Here is a 21,231-nt window from a genome sequence, read left to right on the forward strand (position 1 = left end):
GTTGCTTTTTGCATGTTTTCATCGATACATGGAAGAAAAATGAAACGAAAGGTCCAACATGCTATCTCTAAGTTCTGGTCTGCTGATACTATGCTGTAATCCCTTAGAATCTGCATCTGATTTTAAAAAATGAAACTTTGAAAATAATTTTTAGATGCTTACATAAATTATTAAAATATCAATTGCAAGAGATTTCTTAATGTCTCAAACACAGGGTTTTGGGGGAAGAATTATCTCAATACTTACTTTTGAAAATTCTAGCAACTAAATCTCGTCTAATTTGGGGCCAGATTCTCACCTGACCTCATTCATCCTATAGTATTCCATGATCAGCAAATAAAAACATACTTTAAGTAGTCTGGGCTAGGTATTCCAAGAGTAAATTAAAGTTTGATGCATATTTTTCATTTAGAGATTCATCATCCTTCAGCCTTTGTGGTGTAAACTGCCAGACGTGAAATTCTAATGTGCTCCTAGGGCTTAGTCGTCTTCCCTTCAGGTTAACTAGATCTTTTTCTGAGTCCAGACAGTGGAGCAGCTTAATGTAAAGAATGAGCAACCAGACAGGCTCTGGTCACTGTAGAGGTCAGTACAGACCTTTGATATTTGACAAAATACTGACATGAAGATAATGTACTTTTAGGTGTCAGGAGCACACAATAGACAAAAAAAGAAAGAAGGGGGGTGGAGAAAGCTTGGTGCAATAAAGAAAAATTGAGAAACTTTGCTGCTGATGTTGTTGAAGTCTATGTTACGTTAATGTTTTTTTGTCATCAGGTGCCAGATCAGTCGTATCCTAGAAGCCCCTAGGGGTTGTGCACTTCTGACTGGAGTAGGTGGTAATGGTAAACAAAGCTTGTCAAGGCTGGCAGCATACATCTGCTCCCTGGAGGTTTTCCAAATAGCACTGACGAAAGACTACAGGATCCAGGACCTGAGGGTAAACTAATAGATATTATTTGAGTTTGTTGAGTTCACTACTTCAAGAATGTGTTGTTTTGTTGTTGCGTGGGCTTGATAAAATCACAGGCAAACCAGTATAATTTACAGTAACAACTCCTGTGGTTCCTGTGGTTTCCCGCTCTACCTCTTGTTTTCTTTATCTCTGAAAAATGGGTGGTCAAAAGATATTTAGTCTGTTTATATTCTTCACAGAATTTTGGTAGTTTCTCCACTTTTTCCAAGGCAAGTACTTCACACACTACAAAGATGGGGTTGGAGTTCTGTTATTTAAAGTTAGCCGTTTGTTAGAAATTTTTGCATGTCATTGCATGTGTATAGATTTAGTGGAATAAAATTGTTGTGGGTGAGCACAGGGCAAAATTTTGTCCTTGTTGTATGTGAGTCATTTAATCACTGAAACTGGTCAGATGCAAAGATAAGGAATATAGTTGAGTGAGGTGCTCTATCAGGCTTACAGACTTCAGGACCTTGCAAAGCTGAGTCCTATCTATGTGAGCAAACAGGGAAGGAGGGAATGTGCTCTCCCTCTTCACTCCACATGGACAACAAGCAATGCTTCTGAATCTCAGACACAGCTAAATAAGGATCTTAGTATGGCCGAATTTGGTGGATGGTGGTCCCCAAAAACCCCTTCTGTTAACGTTGGGCCATGGCCACGCCACCACAGTGTGTGCAACCCAAGGCATCAGTTTTCAGAGGGAGGTACATGCTGTTCTGTTTTGGAAAAGTGCTGTGTGTCCTTCAGTGTCTTACATGGTGTCTAACTTCTTGTGCCCTCCTTCCCTGGGCAAATGAGGTGCAGCATAAGATGTGGGCTCAAGTGGTCATTTCCCCCATGCTGTTTCCAATTGGGGCTAACAAGTCTGAGGACTTGCTTTCTGCTAGGTTGTGTGGCAACTTGTTTGTATCAGCCAGCACTGACCTTACTCTCTGTTTCAAATGTGACCACACTCGAATGCAACTGATGTGAGTTGGTTTTTTTTTTCTGGAACCCAGTCCCCAAAAGCATTCCATGTTTGTACCACTGCCAGCACAGTGTTGGCACGCCATGTCTCTCTCTGGGCCACCCATGTGGGACAGCAAAAGCAACAGTGCACCAGTGCATTACTCAGTTTTTTGTTTGGTTTTTTTTTTTGTTTGGTGGGGTTTTTTGTTTGGGGTTTTGGGGGTTTTTTTGGTTGGTTTTTTTTTACATGAGAAAGTTCTCCTAAATAAATTCACTAAAGAAAAAAACCACACACACACACACACACAAATTCTGACTCTTCAGTGCAGTTACCAGACTTTCTTGGTATTGTTATGGCTGTTCTTGATGGGGATTTTCATGGCTGCAAGATCCCTTTTTTAGTACATTCATAGGGGGATTTCCTTGATTAGTAGTCCGTTTTGATCTTTACCACTAGATCGTGTCAAAACCTCAGTGTTTGATATGGAATACAGAAGCAAACTGCTTTTCCCTTTGGACGTTATGCAGCAAATTAGCGATATGTAAATAAACTGAAAAAAGTAAGAGGAAGTCAGCAATGCGTTGCCATCCACTAGCATGCATTTCACACTTTTTCTGTATCGATGTTTTAACAGAATATGAGTGATTGCCTCCTTTCCTTACAGGTAGATCTTGGCAGTTTGTACATCAAGACTGGTGCCAAGAACATGCCCACAGTGTTTTTCCTGACAGATGCCCAGGTTCCAGATGAACGCTTTCTTGTGCTGATTAATGACTTGTTGGCATCAGGTGATTAGACCAACACATTTCTTGAAAGATCTTTTCCAATGACAAATGATCTGTGGTTTCATTTGAACTTTAAAGAGATTCTCTTTCAGGTATTTTTAGTGGGAGCTTTTAGAGCGGCCAAGTCAACCCATCCAACTTGAGCATTGAGTCTAACTTACTTAAGAAGGCATTGCCCACTGTGGAGATGAATTGCTAAGGCTTATCATGCATAAGTGCCTGGATCTGGGAGGAGGTGGGAATCTCTCTTTGACTTAATGCCATGCTTGCTTTGATATGATTTCACTGACTTCAAGCGATGTCTTTGTGACTGGGCAAGTGCAACAGACAGCAATGCAGTTTCATCCATGTTTTGAAAATTAGAGAATCTGGATTCTGAATGTGGGGATCTGGATATAGGGTGGAAGAAAAATGGGAATAATACCATGCTGTACAGTTGGGAGCATCTTGAAAGATTTTTTCAAAATTATTGTTTATTTTTTGCAGCCAGACTGGAAAACTATTTTCTAACAGCCTGTAAAAAAATGAACCACTATTGTGAGGAATACATAATTTATGAGTGAACTTCCTATCAGGGCAAATATTTTTGTCTTCTAAAACAATGGGGTTTTTTTCCTCTCCCTTAAAAAAAGAATTGTTCTTTTGAGGTGAAAAGGTGTGGGGAACAGGAGGAAACCGATTTGTTACTTGAGCTATTAGCATAGCATAGCTCTAGTTATGCACCTAAACCCCATTGTGCTAAATACAGTGTAGATTATATCTCAGGTTGTGTTGTGTAAGGCTTCTCCTAACTACCCCTTTGTCTTTTTGCAGGAGAGGTTCCAGATCTGTTCAGTGATGAAGACGTGGAGGGCATAGTTACAGATGTTAGAGAAGTCCAAGCCCTGGGCCTGATGGACACCGAGGAGAGCTGCTGGAGGTTCTTCTTGAGTAGACTGCAGCTGCAGTCAAAAGTAAGCCATATTTCAGGGGCCTTGAGGAGCGCGGAGCTGGTCAAAATAACCGCATATTTCAGTTATCTCATAAACCAGCATATGTTGGAATACTTCTCTTGAAAAGCTAACTCGCTGACACGTGACACTGAATTTGCCTCTCATGTTACCCCTGTAACAGCCTTCTCTATGTGGAGGCTTGGTTTACGCTAAGTTTTACTCCTAGACCTGGTTATTGACTTCCTGCCTGTTCATAGGAAAGCCACGTAGTTGCTCTGTGTCTTAGTTTCATGGTCTTATGTTTTGAATATAACGATGCATTTCAGAGAGAAGTGATGTGCTGATGAGGAGTCAGTGGTGCCGTTAGTGCAATTGTAAATATGTTCCCCAATTACACATACAGTAGTTCTGTATGTGTAGTCAACTCTTAAATGTTTGCCCAAATAATTGAAATTTCACAGTAAACGTGAATTCTTTCTACTTTTCCTATGCCACTTAAAACCGGGAAAATAAAAATATCCATGTAGGTGTTTCCAGGTCAAAAGCTGGTTAGTAATACACATTATTAATATGATACCACAACTGCAACAAGTGTCTCTCTTAAACTCCATTTTAGAGGCAATGTTATTGAGGCAGACTGTTCTCTCCTGAAAGCTGGAAAGCAGAAGCTGGGAACACTGGTTCGGGAGTGGCATCTTTAGGAACTTTCAGTTTACACAGGCTTCAATTTTACGTATCATCTGAAACATGTATGTAGCTGATAAGAAAATTAGAAGTCTGAAAACCATTAACCCTTTAGAAAGAGAATGTTTTGAAAGGAATATATGCCCTGTACTTTGTGTATTAAACCAATCTGTTTGATTGGGGAGGAGAAGAGCCTTCCCATAGCAGATTATTCCACAGCAGTCTTCTGTGCAGGTTTTTTCTGCTTCTTCTGAAGTGTTTAACCACCACTGATCTAAAGACCATTCCTGTTTGGTTATGAGATTTTTTCAAGTTCTTACACTTTATAACATACCACTTTCTCATTTTTTATCTCATCTTCTCTCTTTTTCCTATCCTGCTTTAGTTTTGCTGATGTTCCCTCCTATCTCCAATTTTGTTGCCATCACTTCTGTCCATCCACAAATCTCTTCTGTAACTTAAAGGCCAGTGGAGATTGTACGGGATCTAGTGTGACATATTCTGTATTGTTTTCACTTTTCCAGACTTCAGTGACATGGTCAATAGTGGTGCTTACCTTCTGTACATCTATTTCTAGTCAGTGCTAATTGTCTCTGTTTCATGACTATTGCATTTTTGTACATTTTTTAAGAAAGGACAGGAAAAAAAATATGATGTCTAAAATCTCTTCATTTTCTTCTTTCCCATTTCTTTCCCTTTGTGTTTTCCTTATTCCTCCAACAATTTCTTCTTTTTCTTTACTTTTTTTTTTTAAGGGCTTTTTGAAAGCCAGCTTTCAGACGCCTTCTACCTTGCAACCATTTCACCAGTCCCCCACTGTGCAAATTAGCACTTCTGGAGGCAAGAACAGGAGATATCTATTCACGTTGCAGGGAAGCAAAGTAGAGACATTATAGTACTGAAGGAGACGTAAATTTCATGAGTTAACACACTAGCAGGTATCCGTATGGACTTTTAGTTAGTGCTGGGTGACCTATCACCTCCTCCTTTCCCTAGATTTGAAGAATAAAAGACTAATAAAATGTGAAAGAGAACAAAAGGGAGAGTTTAGACAGTTTCAGAATGTTAAAGTTTAGTGAAGTGATATAGTCTTATTTTTTAATTTCATTTTAAAAACCCAACATCCTACATTAAGCCACATTTCCCTTGTGCTCACCTGTCATCTTATACCCTACAGTTCTGTTTATGATGAGGAATCTGTAGCTCAGGACCCCAAACTACACAGTGCAATTCTTTGAACCACCACAGCTCTTTGGTTTTGTGTTGGGGTTTTTTTGATTGTTTTCAGTCCAGCACTTACAGTCAATTCTGCTGTTAACATACTGAGAACATGCCATGTACGTAGGTGCAAATTTGTGTCAGTAGAAGTTGGAACTATGTCAGTTAAAGACAGTGGATTGCACCATTATAAAATATGGGCCCACAATGGAAGTGTGTGTGAGGATGTATATGCACCTGAGGATTTCACAAGCTTTAGTGATGAATGATGAAATAAATTAAAAAGGAAGAATGCTGGTTAAGCAAACAAAGCTGATGGGCAAACATTGTGAATGGTAATGTGCTGACAGTGCTAAGGCATGCCATTGCATAGGCTGAGAAGTTTCTAAGGCTCACAGTAAGTTACTGGAGCTCCAGAAGTTTTTCAGTATCCCATGTCTGTGCAGTAATCATTCTTAAATACTCTGCATATTATAAAAAAAAAATTATAAAAGTAAAGGCCAGAAGAAGCAACTATTTCTCAAAAGCATGGATATGAGGCATGGCCAGTCAGTCCTGCTGTCTCTTGAGCTCCATCTAATTTTATTTTATTCTTTTGGTGGTGGCAACCTTTCAACATTTTCCCAAAAATGGGAACACCATGTCTAAATGCCTTGCAACTCATGTCCTACACAAACATACTCTTAAATGTACTCTTTCCAGTAAACATACTCTTTACGGCATTTCATCTTTGCATGTTTTCCAAGTTCTACATTTCCTACTAGCTCATCTTAGTTTCCTTAGTGCTCTTAAACATTACTGTGTATTCTAAAGCCCTATGTGTTATATGGCTTTTCTTCTGAACTGAATCTCTGTTATTTAGTCCCTGTGCAGCCAGTTTTCTTCATAAGCTATGGATGTCTACTACAAATACTTGCTCCCATTTCTTGAAAAAGTTTCCTTATTGTGTATTTTCCTCATATTTCAAAGTTTACAGTCCCTCAGTGGCCGTTGTGAAGTCCCAGCATTAAGAACTAAATCTGCTCGTTTTAAAGGAATACTGTTTTCTCCAGTTTCCTTCCAATAGGCAGACTTGGCTGAACTACTCTAGTCCTTATATGCTTATAATGGTCTCCTCCTTGCATAGTTCTGTCAGTATTTAGCTGGCTCCCCGTTTTCTAAGGAACTCAGCAGTAAAGCAGTTTCATGCTTCAGCCAGAATTAATGTCAAACATATGCGGGGTACGTGCCCTGCATCACCACAAGCACTGTTGTCCATATTATTACTATTACTCTTCTTTTAAATTATTTCCAAATCCTTTTTTCATCAAGAAACGTTAGCATTTTTCTTGTGGTCTGTTTCCTCACTGACAGAACGTCTCTTTTATCTGTGAATCCAAGAGGAACTTATGCATCCCCATCACAGCTCAGTTTTTGGCCAGTTCTCATGGTTTTCCCTGTGAGGGCATAAGTACACGTGCCGATCAGCTTGACTGCTTTAATCCCAGCCAAAAAGAACCATGGGTTTAGGGTTTCTGGTTCTATGTTAAACTCATACTAACCCTAGATGTGATTATATTTGTTTCATTCAATGGGAAATAAGGGTTCAATTGATCATGCTGTCAATCACTTGATCTCACCTCCCACATAATTTCTGAACTCGACAACCAATTGCCACCAAGGAGGCAGGTGGATCAGGGACAGACAGACACAGTTACTGCTCCCCCCCGAATGAAGTCTCAGTTATGTTATTAGACAGCCGAGAAGCTATCGAGGATTTCTAAGTTCCATAGCACACAAAGCAGCTGCTTCTGCAGTTGGCAGGCTCTTGCAGAGTTCCTGTTTCTCTATGAAAAGCTCCAGGCTTTTCTCATTTGGATGTCAGCCATCTTTTCTTGAGTACTTAGAGACTCGATTTTTAAGGATACAGCTATATTAGTAAATCTATGAGGTCTGTCTTGTGCTCCTGAGGACTGGTGGCGTGACACGGCTGGCATCCACGTGGCTTAGCTTTTCCCTTGCTCTGGTCACAAAATGATGGTGGTGGCATAGAGCCAGTTCGAAATGATTCTTGGTTTGCACAGCTCCTTACTCCTGCTGCAGCACCATTTAGTTTCCCATGGATAAAATCGTGCAAGTGTGCTAATACTTAATTAGGATGGGCCCTGTCAGACCAGCAGCCAAGTGTGTGTCAAGTCACTCTTTAGTTTATTAGCATTAAGATACGCTGTTGTCTGTCCTGCTCTACGGTCACTCAGTGAACCTAGAGAGCTTGCATATTTGAGATAAGCAGGAAGAGGCTGAACTGAGAAACACAGTGTAAGAGATAGATCTGTAGTGAGAGTGACATGCAAGTGTGAGGCTCAAATGGGACATTTGAGAAAAGGGGGGGGGTGTTTTCTTAGGAGTGCTGAATGCTACATGGAAGTTGATATTAATTCCACATTATACCAGTTCTTTTGTCCACGTTGATTGTCTTCATTACTCAGTTGTGCAAATTTAAATCTTAAAAATGTCAGATGATATACTCTTGCATAGTCCCTCTCAATCCACAGCTTTTTCAAAGAAAGGGATAGGTCTATTTTGGAGAACTTCCGAAGTTTTTCTATTACTATCTGAGGTACCCTTACTGTAATATTTATACCCTTGCCTTGCAAGAAATGAAGCATTTCCTATCGCTTTTTTTTTGGAGGGGGGTCCTCTGTCAAATTAGACTGTCATTTATGGCCTGGGCAGAAGATAAATGTTTTCAAACTGTGACCTCCTTACTTAAGCAAAGATTGTTCAAAATGTAGTCAGTAATAATTACTCATTTTTCCTCACAGCTATCTTGTTATCAGATCGCATAGCATCTTCATTATTCTGTGTGCAAAGCAAGCAGTCCACAAGGTCCTTTACAATAGTGGGAATTCACTGGGAGGAATGCAAACGAACCCTGAAAACATGCCGCATCAAATCCACGCCTCGTGTGATTTTACCAAACTTCACTAAAGCTAAAGGAGATAGAAAGGTTATGCCATGGTGAGGACCTGGTTGCCTGCTTTTTATGACTACCTTTTCAAGTATATGCTGTATCCTATATTTTTATTGTCCACAAAAAATAATTAACAAAGACATCTAATTATGTTATAGCTGGGGCTGTGCTGGAAATTCCTGCCTAACAATAGAATATAGTAAAAATCATTCAGTTGTAACTTTGTGTTTTAGAGAAAAGTAATAGAAATTATAAATAGTGTGTTTGAATTTGAGCTCTAGAACTAGCTATACCACTAATTTTAACTAATTTTACCTATTGCTACTTTTTTATTGGATTTAATTGCTTTTGTTCTTTCTCTGCCAGGTTTCCAGAATTCAGATCTGCTGCTGTTCACTTTATTATTGGCTTTTGTAGATCCTCTCATCTAGTCCCTCTCTTCTTAGCCTTCATAGCAGTTCTTTTCAACTGTTATCTTCTGCTTTGTAATCTGCACTTTTACAATTACAGCTAAGTATTTGAATATGTCTGCATTGTAAGCAAAAGATTGGTATATCTGTATTTCATGTATACTACATTCACCTGCCTTTAAACTAGCTGTTGTCAGGGTTGTTCACAGTATAGTTATGACAGTTGAGTCTAGGATACTTACCCAGGTATACTTCCTTTTTCTTTGTCGGGCTTTCCAGCTGAATAATCCTGGTAGGACTAGTGTGTGCCTGGTATTTCTTGTAAAGACTTTCACTAGGACTTGCTTACCATGTTTAGCAACTTGTGATCGATGCGCTATTGCTTCAACTGTTTCTGTCCTGTTTGCCTTCACTTGTCACTCTGTTCACCTCCTGTTCTGTACTCATTAGTTATGGAAGTTAACTATTGAGAGGCTTTTGTGTTCTGCAGTTATCCACGTGAGCTCCAGTAGTACTGTGCTGGATAAGCACAAGATTAGAATAAAGATTAGAACATACTACTATTATGTACTCTTTAAAATTTCAGAATTTTTTTCAAGGGGTGGCCAAGAACATGAGGAGAACAGATGAGTTCTGGGTATAACCTAGTAAATCTAGAATTTAGATGCTAGGGTAAAGTTAAAAGTAACAATCCTGAAAAGTCAGTGTTACTTCTCAAGGATCTGCAGTTCATATAAACTAATGCTGCTCCTTACAGATACAAGTATTTCTTTTAAATCACTCCTAACAAATCATGTTGGGTAGAGAAAGCACCTTCTCCCCTAAAGTTCAACATAAGATTGATATAAATAGGGCATAAATAGTAATCATTCCATACAAACAATTGTTTAATATTTAGGGAGGATAAAATATTACTCAAGGTACAAGACTAAGGAAAACACCAAATTCTGATTTTTGTTTGGCAAATGGTCCAAGGCTTTGATTTGGACCACTACTTATGGCGTTAAGTCCAAATATGAGCAATATGAGCAGTGTAGGAGAATGTAGAAGATGTAACTTCTAGCAAGACTGTGTATGGCTTGCAGCTTTGGAGATGTGATAGATTCAGTTTGGTACCACTGCTATAGCAAGGGCACTTGTGAGAAGCACATCAAAGTAGGGACAGATATCTCCATTACTGCTGCTACCATAGTAAGGATGGTACACAGATCTGAGAAGGTGGCTAGTAGAGGAATAAGAGAGGAGAAAATGAGGTGTCCCAAGCATCAATATTGCTCACCATGCCTCTGGTATTATAACTGAAAATAGATTTTTATCAGAAAATGGGGTGACATGAATGAGAGGGAGAGACAATGTCTAATTGAAGGATACATGGTATAACAGAGAAAAAATTTCAGAAAACTCACAGAAGTGTCCAAGATCATTGAAAATCATGAAACAGATGTAGCAGATTCTTCATGCATGTTTCTTCTCTGATTCAGAGTTTTGGGGTGGAAAACATTTATTCTTGTAGCATTTTGATTTTTTCCTTCTGTTTGCCCTTCCTTCTCATCAGCCTGATAAAATTTTGCTGTAAATTCCAATATCTTTCTGTGGTCTTTGTACTGCTTTAGTGTAGTTTTCATCACTTGGCTAGAATGGATTTCTACATGGACATTTCTGCCATTTGACTCTTCATGCTGAACATATTCAAAGTAGATGACATTTTTCTTCTGTACCTTATGCCAACTTGCTGATCAGCCTGTCTTTGTAACATCCCTGGACAAAACTGGACTCCACTGTGGTTTTGCATGGCTGTCTACATTTCTGCTTAAATTCTTGAAGATGGGGGAGAACATTACTTTCTTGCAAATATGAGAACATGCACTGCTTTTTGTAATTCTTGCAGGAGTCAAAGGTCACAAGTGATTTAAAACCAGTAGTTTCTCTTGCTGACATTCTCAAGTACTTTCTAGACAAATGTGCAAATTGCCTGTGGTTAGAAGAATTTTTAGATTCATGTAAGAGAGGTATTTTTCTCTGTTTGACAATAAACGAGATCAGTAGGGGGACCAGAATAACTACAGCAATTCAAAACTCTGTTTTAACAGGAAATAGTCCTCTACATCCCATTCCATGAGACACAGGAAAAATGTACTATGAGTTGTTGTATCTCTGGGAAGCTGGTAGGCATGTTGGAAATGGAATAGGTGGTAGTGAATACCTTCCTTTTAGAAATATAAAGAAGTAAATGGACTAAAAAATGGTGGAAGGTGCAGTTAATTCACAGTGCAGTCTAAAGCATGGGCTAGGGGGCTCTGATTTATTGAATATTTATGGTTCACTCACCAGTAAAGATTTCTTTTATGCCCCATTTAGTATTTTAGTCTGCATCATTTCACTTCCTGTCTGTCACAACATGGAAGACTATCACTGCTTCTGTTTGCCTTTCTTGCTTCTTCCTCTTACCCTTTTTTAGGTCTTTCCGTTTTTTTCTTTTAGGATTTTCACGTCTTCTGCCTATCACCTCCTCTACTTCCACCATGGCTCCCAACAGAAGGGACCAATCGTGCTTTTCTTGCTGTTATGCTTGGCCATATCACACCCTTCTGAAAATGGTGTCATTGATCTGAAGCCTTCAGTAATCTCAAAATCCCACTCAGTTTTTGCAGCCATGAGAAAAGGTTTTTGTGAGATCCAGCCTGACCAGTGCTTGTGACCAGAGGCCACTTCTTAATTAATTTTGCTAAAAAGGGTAAGAATAAAAAAAAAGGGCATACCCTGTGATTCAGCATAAAATCCAAGCTTTACAAAATGTATAAATGTCCCCGGAAATAGTTTCTCTTCAGGAGGGTTTTCTGAATAATGGCAAAAGATTTTCTTGTTTTGACTTAGTTCTACTAAAACTTACTCATCTTTGCTCATAACTAAAAGTTAATTGCAGAAATGGCTGTCTTGTGTTTCCCATGCAGAGATTTATTTTTAGAAACTATGAGATAGTGGCAAGTCTTCTCCATTTTCTTTGTAATCTTCTTTCCAGATACCACAGAAGCTTTTTCCAGTGTTACTATCTACTCCTCACTTTCTCTCTCCTCTCTGACTGCTTTAAGACCCAGTGAAGTATTGTCTCCGGTCAACCTCCTCCTTTCTTCACTCCTTTTTTTTTCCCCGTTCTTTTCTTTCAACTTTCTGCTCTTTTTCCTTTTTTATCCAGGTTTCACTTAATAGGTAATGTCAACTCCCGATTCCTCCAGAGGCGGAATAAACCTGTCACTTCCCTGGCATGCCTGACTGGGCTCTGTCCTGACTCTTGTGGCTGTTGAGGAAGTAATAAACTCTTGTGATACCATTTGGATGTTTTCTATGGGAATTAACAATTTTGATGCCATATGGTTTGAGAAGCCCTGTAAAGCAAAAATAGCTCATTTCATAAGAAGCATATAGGAGAGACTCCAGTTATGTGTTAACAGCCTGATGTCTGTCATTTTGCTAATAAACCCAAAGCAAATACAATGGCCAAAACACGTGCTAACTGCAATAAGTAGGTCCACAGATGCAACTGAGAGACTAGAATAACCCTTCCTTCCCAAATGTGAGTTGCTTTGGGTAAGCCTGGTGATATTAACAGCTGATTACAGATTACTTTTCCTTTGAATATTTTAGCCTACCCTTGTTCAGATATCACTTTCCACTTTTGTAAAGAATAGTCCCTAAAAATTCACATACAAACTAAGATCCAGATCTCCTTTTCTTCCTGTTCTTTTAACGGGGTTGCAGTGCGTATTAAAATGGCAGGAAATTGTTTGAATAGATTAGGCAAGTCAAGAGCTGCGTTTGTGTCACCGTGACCAGCTAAACAGGCGCCTTCTGGCTGTCTGCGTGCCAGCCAGTCCCTGTGGCTACATTATTATTTATAGCTATCAAACCAAGTAACTGATACCAACGTGGAGAGAGGGAAAGGAATCTGCGAGTACGCTGTGTTTGTACAGTGGAAAGGGAGTAAAACCTGTTTGCCCAAGGTAACATCGTAGCTGACGAAGTTTATTAGCTGCAAAATTCGTTTTGGAGCCTCAGCTGTGCACTGGCTGGGGCCGGTGCTGGGCCGTGGTTCGTTGCATGCCTTTCTTCGGTTGCCTCAACTTGCTGTGTGATTCTTTTCTGTCCCTTTTCCCTCCCTCATCTCCGCAGATTGTTCAGTGTTCTTCTCCTGCCCGCTACGCTGCGAGGGCAAGCTCAGAAGTCCCCAGCCATCGTTAACTGCGCGGCTATCGACTGGTTTCATGAGTGGCCGCGGCAGGCCCTGCACTCCGTCAGCGGGAGGTTCATTGAGGGAGCTGAGGGGGTTGAGGTACGGAGTTTCACGCTCGTCAGTCTTCTAAGAAAGCAACGGAGATTACTGAAAGATCGATAACTGAATAAGCTGGAAAAAACCCCAACGCTCTTTTCACTCCTTCTTGTGTACTTGTTGCCTTCGGTGTCCTGCTAAAAGCTGAGTTTTTATGGCGTGTTACTGCCCGGTTCCTTCTGCACAGCTTAGAGAGCTGTCTAGCGTGGGCAGAGAAGTGAGGGGAAAAGAGGCATATACTTCTTAGCACTGTTTTTGCAGAATCCTTCAAGTCTAGGCCTTTTAAGACCTCACAGAATTGATTTAACCCTTTTCAATACAGTTAAATATATTCACTAGTGCTGTCGCAAGTGAGGCTGAAATATTGCTGTGCACAGTCCTGGCTAACTAAAGAAGAGTTTTGCCCCTGTTCAGCAAGTAAGCAGGTGAAAATTTTCCCCTGTAACCACATGGCAAATGCATTTAGAGTTTTAATATCTGGGCAATGACTCTCTTTTTGTTCCCGATTGGTCTGGAGTGTGACTTGTTTGTTTTCAGAAAAAAAAAAAAAAAAAAAGTCATGCATTAGTGAGTTTCCTTTCAGGGGAAAAAGGAATATTCTTATATTCTTCTAAGGGTTTTAACCAGCTGCCTCTGTTGTCAGCTGGAGGGAAGAGCCTTCCCGTTTCGGCCGCCGGTAGCGCCGGTCCCCGGGCAAATCCTCCATTCAAACCCCCGCACACGGAGCCATCGTGAAATGAAGCCGAAGGAGAGGGGGAGTCTGCAGGGATGCCTGGGGCTGCTTCCAGGGTAACCCGCGGACCCTTCCCTCCCCTCCTCCCCGGGCCTTGTGCGGGGGAGAGGGGCAGCTGGGCCCGGCTAGGCCCGGCTAGGCCCGGCCCGGCCCGGCGGGCTCCCGCGGGCTCCCGCGGCACACGGATGCCTCCTGTAGGGCTGCAAGGGAAAGGGAGGTGTTCGCAAACCCTCGTCCTTTCTCTTTGCCGTCGGCGCCTTCTGCTTTAGCAGCTCCTAAGAGACTTGAAGTGTTTGTTTATTAGGCTGGTTGGTTGTCGTCTGGTGAGCTGCGGGGCGCGGGGGGGGCGTGGTGTCTGTGATACCCACTTGCGTTTAATTCTTACTGGGATACTAACTTAAAGATTCCCGTTTATTTGGAAGAAACTGGTAGGATTGCATGCAGGGAGAAAAGAGAATAGCATTTATTTTGACTTAATTATATTTTTTTTCCAGATCCTTAACTAATTATATTTTTCTCCCTTGAAAATACATCTGGTCATCAGAATTTAGGCTTTTCATATTGAAACCGTTTGGGGAGGGGGGGGTTAAACTGTTTTGTTTTTAATTTAAGCATTATGTTCCTATAGAATTCATTTTTTAGATATTTAGGAAAAATTTCACTGATCCAAGCAACTGTTGATGAGTCTTGTTTCACATTGGCATTAACTGCTCCTGGTAGATATCTTTCTTCTTCAGTTCCCAGCAGATGAAACAAATGGCAGCTAACAAAATAACACGACACTTTATTGACAGTGAGTTAAGGTTTCTGTGTCATCAGCATACGTAAAGCAGTACTGGGTGCCTGAGTCATGTCTGCATGTGCAGCCGATGAGAAGACCAACAGACAAGACAGTGGAATGCAAAAAATATTAGGAGGAGACAGGGGAAGGATTTGAAAGTGATGGGAAGAATGAACCCAGAACACAGGCCTTGAAATAACAGAGAAACTATGACAGTGTTATGGGGGGAGTGAAGGAGAACTCAACCAAGAGAGACAGAAGAAAAGCAAAACTGAACCAGAAAGGTAGGAGACGTGTACAGCAAAGAGTCTGAGGAGGAGTAAAAGGGAGGTGAAGGGAGAATGATCACAGAAAAATAGTTAGTAAAGGGAGGAGGGACAGGAGAGTTGCAGAGGTGTATTAGGATATCAAAAGAATGAGAGGGGCTGGGTGGAAAAGGACCACCCTGAAGAAGTGTGAATCTTAGCTGCAGTCTGCCATCCCCTCTCCGTCAAAGATTTATGGGAGGTGGTCTCCTTTCTTCCTCTCATCTCTAGTGCTGGTATGTTAATACATCATTTCACTTGCTCCATTTTAGATTATTTCGGGACAGCCTTTTGTTTGTTCTTGGTAGAGAAATCTTATTAGCCAGGGCTCACGTATGCCTGGACTTCTGAAACGTACTGTAATCATGCTGTCCCTTACAATGAGCAGCGTGAGGTCTGTTGCTGAGTGATTATTTTGGCATAATTGACACTTCGCTCCTAGTTGTCCTTTTTCAGAGGTTCCAAAAATACAGCAACAGTAATAGATTTTGTTGTTGTTGTTGTTCTTATTGTTCATCACTGTATAACAATATTACAGATTATTTTTAGTTAGGGTATCTTGAAATTAAGCTAGTGATCTTTTTGTTTCCTCTTAAAAGTTCAATACAAATGTGACATCATATCTACATTGCTTTAACAAAAACTGGAAAATTTCTGAGTTTAAATGGTGAGCGAAACCATAAAAAAATTCACGGTGATTGTGGGAGTTGAGAAGGAGGTCTTAGATTCTCCATCTCCTTATCCTCAAACCAAGTCTACATACTTTTCTGGAAGATACAGTTTATCCAGGGAAAAAAGGGGGGTAGACTGAGCTCAGCAGGGAGGTTGTGAGCTGCAGCATCAGTATGTGCTATGAAGGATGCTGTGAATGTCCCTTCTTTCCTGTGTGAAAGTGTCTGAACAGAAAGAACAAGTGATCCTCCCTAATTATGGTGCCAGTTGAAAATAAGTCCCATGAGCATGAGCCCCTTTTCACTCGGAAGGACATTGGCCAATGTGTGGTTTAAGGACAAGACAGTGAGTTCAGAGATATTTGGAGGGAAGTGGAGAGTATCAGATACTTAATCAATTTGGATGTCTTTGATTTCTTGGGAGAAAAGAAAGGAAAAGAGCCCTCTTCTGTTTCAGTACTCAAATTGCTAAACTTAATTTTAAAAGAGCGCAAGAAAAGAACACTGTGCAGCAGTTCTGAAATCCATGTACCGAGCTTACCAAACTTACAAAAGTGCCTTTATACCTCATTTGCTATAAAACATGATGTATAGTATTTTAAAATAATGTCTCTGTTTTCAAATTCAACATGACGGACAACCTCTCATCCTTACTTTTAGCAGGTGTCACATATCAGCACTGAGTACAGAATAAAAGAATCAGGATTTTTTAATCCATCCCTTTGAAAATAACAGCAATGTACATCTTTGCCATCTCCTTTGAGTATTTTGCTGATGCTGTCTTGCATGCTGCTCCTCCTCTGCTTAGCACCAAGCAGCGCACACTGTGAAGCGTACCAAGGATAAATTTGTTATGCTCTCAGTTTATCACACTCTGAAGTATTTTACAACATGTGGTATGGCAAAGAAGCAGCCTGAAGTACAGTGACATTGGTCTTTTTTGCTCTTTGCTCAGCATGTTTCAGCTAGCTCAACTTAACTGCAAAGAGTTAAGATTTATCAATTTGGTGATTACCATTTTACATCCTGAGGAAAGTTATAGGGAGGACGCAGGCAAAACTCCTGTCTAAACTCTACTCGTAACTTACACTGGGGTTTTTTTGCATGCTTAAAAGTCGGTCAGCCAAGGCCTAGAATAGAGAGACTGCATAAGAAGGAACAGACTTCACCCTTACATTTTCTTTCAGGTTGTATACAGGCTTATTGCTCGGTCATCTTTAGGACTATTGAATGGTTTTGATTTGTACCAGTCTAATTTTCATTATTGGCTTCAAGCTACTTTATGCTTTCTAGCGAACTGCAGTTAAATCAGATTTTGTTACTGTATCAACTCTTTTTTGTTTGCCTCTTTTTTAATAAAGAAGGCTAAATTAGCAATAATAATTTCCTTTGCCTGCAACCCTGAATGGGCATATATTGAAAAGTACAATGCAGTATTAAAAAGACCCCAAAACCTGGAGATAAATGAATGGCAGAATAAATAATTTATGCTAATGAAATTACTGCAATTAGTAGTTCCACAATGACCCTTTTAAAAGCCACAGCTGTTAATGTCAGGAAGTGCTGTCACCGCTGACCTTATCATAAGAGAAAGTGACAAATTGAAAATGCAGGGAAGACCAATCCTCAAAGAGGTCTGTTCGGGAACGATTAGTGTTTTCTGAAAACCAGTGTGAATTACAACCAGCTGCTCTCTGGCTCGGCGTGTCTCCCATGCTGTGCCATTTTGTTAAGCTCGATAACAATAGTTATTTTGCCCCATTGAGACAAGTTGTCTCGGGCCACTTCCAGCTCTACCGGAACCCACTTCTTCCCTCACTGATTTACAAATGAAACTGTTGTTAAAGGGCTTTTCAGGGCTGCTGAGTAGAGACCTCTCATAAGGATCATGTGTAAGGAGGTTGTCTTTCTCTAGGAAGAGCTGTGCTGCAGGGTGCGTGTGTCACGAACAATGAAAAAAGGAGAAAAAGGCTGAAACACATTTCAGTTGGAAACCAAGCGCTGCTCAAATCTGCATAAAACGTCCATTCCTGCTGACTAGCCTTGCTTTTACAAACAGGTTTTTTTTTTAAGATGAATTTATGCTAGCTTTGCCTCAACTAATGATGTTCTGATTTTTTTTTATCTGTAAAGCAATTTATTTCTGCTTTCTCTAAATGCAAATCGTTCTTTATTTAGTTCGTGTTTTAATTTCTGTTTCTGTAATCATAGGTGAAATAAGTATTCTTCTAAACTAGCTTTTAAAAGTCACAAGAAAATAATGAGGTTTCTTACTGAGAAAAATGGCAAGTCTTTCTGCATCAACCTGATTGTAATATTAATGATGTAGGCTTAAAACATTTAACTGCATCAACAGCCACTCGTAAGCAATTTTCCCAAAGTTCCCTAAGCATTATTGACAATGCTTTGGTAAATTATGTGTGACTTTCCTAAGAGTCGGTGTAGCTCATTTAATTCATATTAATTGATTTTTAGGCTTCCCTTGATTAATTGAACTGGGTTCGTCTTGTACAGAATGCAATAAATAATCATTAAAATGAGGGAGATGTGACTCCACAAATTATAAAGTTTAAGTATGCTAGAAGTCATAGAGGACAAAATGGAAGTTAGTTACAGTGATGGAGTTAAATGGGTTTTCTTAGTATTTCCCTGTTAATTTTGCATACAGTCCTCTTTCTTAGACCTGTATAGGCATATATTCTAGTAATATAGGTAGATAGGGTCCTTTAAAACAAACAAAAATTAATTTTGGTGGTTTCTTATTTCACCTTTATCCTGGGGAAGTATATTCGTATTCAAAGTAGTATAGTAGTCCCTTGTATTTGCTAGTTCAGTTCTCAAAAAATTTAGAAAAAGGACCTTTGAGCTTTAGTCCTAGAACTACCTCTTTTCTTGCTGCGAGAGGTGAATAAAGCCAGGCATTTTAGCTCTGCGTTTTGCTCAGAAATACATGACTAAATGACCACCTGGAGCAGTTTTAAATATGTCTAGCCTGTTTTGGTTATGATACAGTATGTGAAGAGTTTTCCAGTCTCACGGCTGCATTTCCCCCCCCCGCCCCGTGACGAGGGAGATGCCCCATGCAGTGCTGTGTGGCACCCAGTGCAACCCCCTGGGGCCACAGGACCGCTCTGGGGTCCTTTCTGCAGCATGCTGAGATTTGCTTGGAGCTGGAGGTATACTTCGTGGTTTGATGCCTGGGTGGCATGTAGGGAAGAGTGTCAGCTGTCACAGCTCAGAGTGACTCTGAACTCCATTAAGTCGTAACTACTTTTCTGGTCAAATACCCCTTGAAACTGATAGAAGATCTCTTCAGCACAGAACCGTTGCTATTTTTCTGACATTTTAGGGTATGTAGAGACTCAGCTTTCAGAAGCACTCCACAGTGGTCTAATCCTGCCCTCATAACAGTTTATGTTAGTTTATCACTGACTTTGACAAGCACAGATAAGCAGGGACTTGTACGACTTCAGAAATCTAAATCATGGAGTCCAGGTCTGTTCAATCTGAAGTTAATGGCATAAATGCACTTCACTCTGAATAGGAATTTGATGATATATGAGGTATGTGGGTATCAGTGTGATTAGAGTAACCACTCTGTTGTATTTCTTTTACCTATACAGGATTTTCCTTAAATAGGATTTCCAGAGCTGAAATAGAAAATCCGTACAGTTTTAACTCTGTGTATAGCAGTATAGTGACTGATTTTATCTTTGTTTCTAGCTTTTAGGAGTATTTATTAAAAAAAAAAAATGAAAGTATGTTGAAGCACTGAGCTTCTGTGGTGATGAAGACTTAATGAATGCCAGTGCAGAATTAATTCATTTATATGCAAAAAAAGTTGGGGGGAGGCTCATTTTGCTTTAATGTTTTTTACATGCTGACAAAATTATGTTTAGGGTAGACTGAAGAATAGATTTGTGAACGAGCCATCCTTAGAAACATAACCTTTTCTGATTTATATAGATACACTTAATTTTGGAAACATTTCTTTGCTCCTGTGTTTACATTTGTTCTTGTTCCTTGGGTATGTTCAGCCACTCATCCAGGACTCCATTTGTGACTTTATGGCTTATGCTCACACCAGTGTGAATATGCTGAGTGCCAAATACAATCGTAAGGACAAGCGATACAATTACACTATTGCGAAGACTTCTCTAGAGAAAATCATGCTTTATAAGATCCTTCTAGAGAAGAAAAACAAGGTGTTGGGACACATGGAGCACTTGGTGAATGGCATGCAGAAGCTGAAGGCAGCAGCTTTCCAGGTAAACTGTGAAAGTCACAACCTTTTCTTTCATTCTTTATAAATAATCTTAGGTTTATTGCGAATAAAACAAAGTTGTCACAGCCACTTTTCATTAGATTGATTAGCTGTGGGGTGGCATTTTTGTGTTTCATTGAAATTACCTCATTTTGGAAACTAGGGTTATTTTTTTTCTTCATATAGAGGCTCTTTGAACTCCTTAGCTGTCTTCAGAAAGGGGTCCATCCATTTGAGCAAGGACGAAGTCTGGAGGGAAGGGGACTGTAGTGGTACCACATTAAGAGGGTGGGAGGGGAAGCAAATGCCACAGTAAAAGCCAAACCATGGAGAGAGAAGATGCAGTTCTGTACGTGGGGATTTTGTGCGTGGCCAGTGACCAGCTTGAGGGGTAATGAAAGCAGGAGGAACAAGTCTGGAGCCTTTCCATCAGCTGTTGTCACCTCCTTGTGGGGCTAGTACCACTTAGCCCCCAGTCAGTACTTCTGCCTACAGTTCCATTTGTGGCTGGTCAGTCCACAAAGACAGAAGGGAGGGGAAACTGCTTTGAAGCCTTTCCCCCACGCCACCCACAGACGCGTTCCATAATCCCTTTTGCAAATGCTGAAGACAAGCTGTAATCCAGCAATTTCTTTATTAAAAATAAAAAGTCTGCATGTTTTTATAAAAAACTGCGAATGAAATGCTTAGTTGCAGTCTTCACGTAATGCGGCGTCTTGGTGCTACAGCATCAGATTAGTAACAGGAGCTGGCTGACTTCTTCCCACTTTGCCAGCTGAAGACCTGCAAAAATAAATGGTCAACAGAAAAGGGTGACTGCTTTTTTAAAGTCTATTTTTAATAAGGTATCCCATGCTAATAAATTATTAAAACGCTCTTTTTCTCTGAATTCTAATTTGACGATGACCAAAAGGTAATTTGACAATTTCAAGTGCTGCATGCTGTGCTAGCAGATAGAGCCACAGCTATTACCTAGCCAGGTGCTTGAACACTGAGCCATTTTTATCCTGCACTCTGGAGCTCCACACAAAAATATCAAATGCAGCACTGCTTAGTTTTTTCAGAAAAAAAAAGACATAAAGTCAGCTGAAATAAATTGAAAAATAAAGTGATTGGAGACATTTGGGATCTCTACAGTCATCTATTACAACTCAGTATTACAGCTTTGTCTTCTCATTTCATAATGGTCAAATTTGAAAAGGTAGATTTTTTACGTCTTATAAGATTTCAGGAGCTCACCAAAGAAGAAGAGCCCTCAAGA

At 40.1% G+C, this 21,231-nt stretch overlaps 1 protein-coding gene across 1 annotated transcript in view; it reads left to right on the forward strand.

Moving 5' to 3' along the window:
- The window catches only part of DNAH11 (dynein axonemal heavy chain 11), a 162,381-nt gene that overhangs the window by 77,343 nt on the left and 63,807 nt on the right, over nt 1-21,231 (forward strand). The window contains 6 exon segments of the mRNA XM_075041966.1: nt 778-940; nt 2,575-2,698; nt 3,509-3,648; nt 13,060-13,082; nt 13,084-13,219; nt 19,744-19,981. Of these exon segments, the coding sequence (XP_074898067.1) occupies nt 778-940; nt 2,575-2,698; nt 3,509-3,648; nt 13,060-13,082; nt 13,084-13,219; nt 19,744-19,981 (824 nt within the window).

Source organism: Buteo buteo, chromosome 2, assembly GCF_964188355.1.
Source record: "Buteo buteo chromosome 2, bButBut1.hap1.1, whole genome shotgun sequence".
Lineage (NCBI taxonomy): Eukaryota > Metazoa > Chordata > Aves > Accipitriformes > Accipitridae > Buteo > Buteo buteo.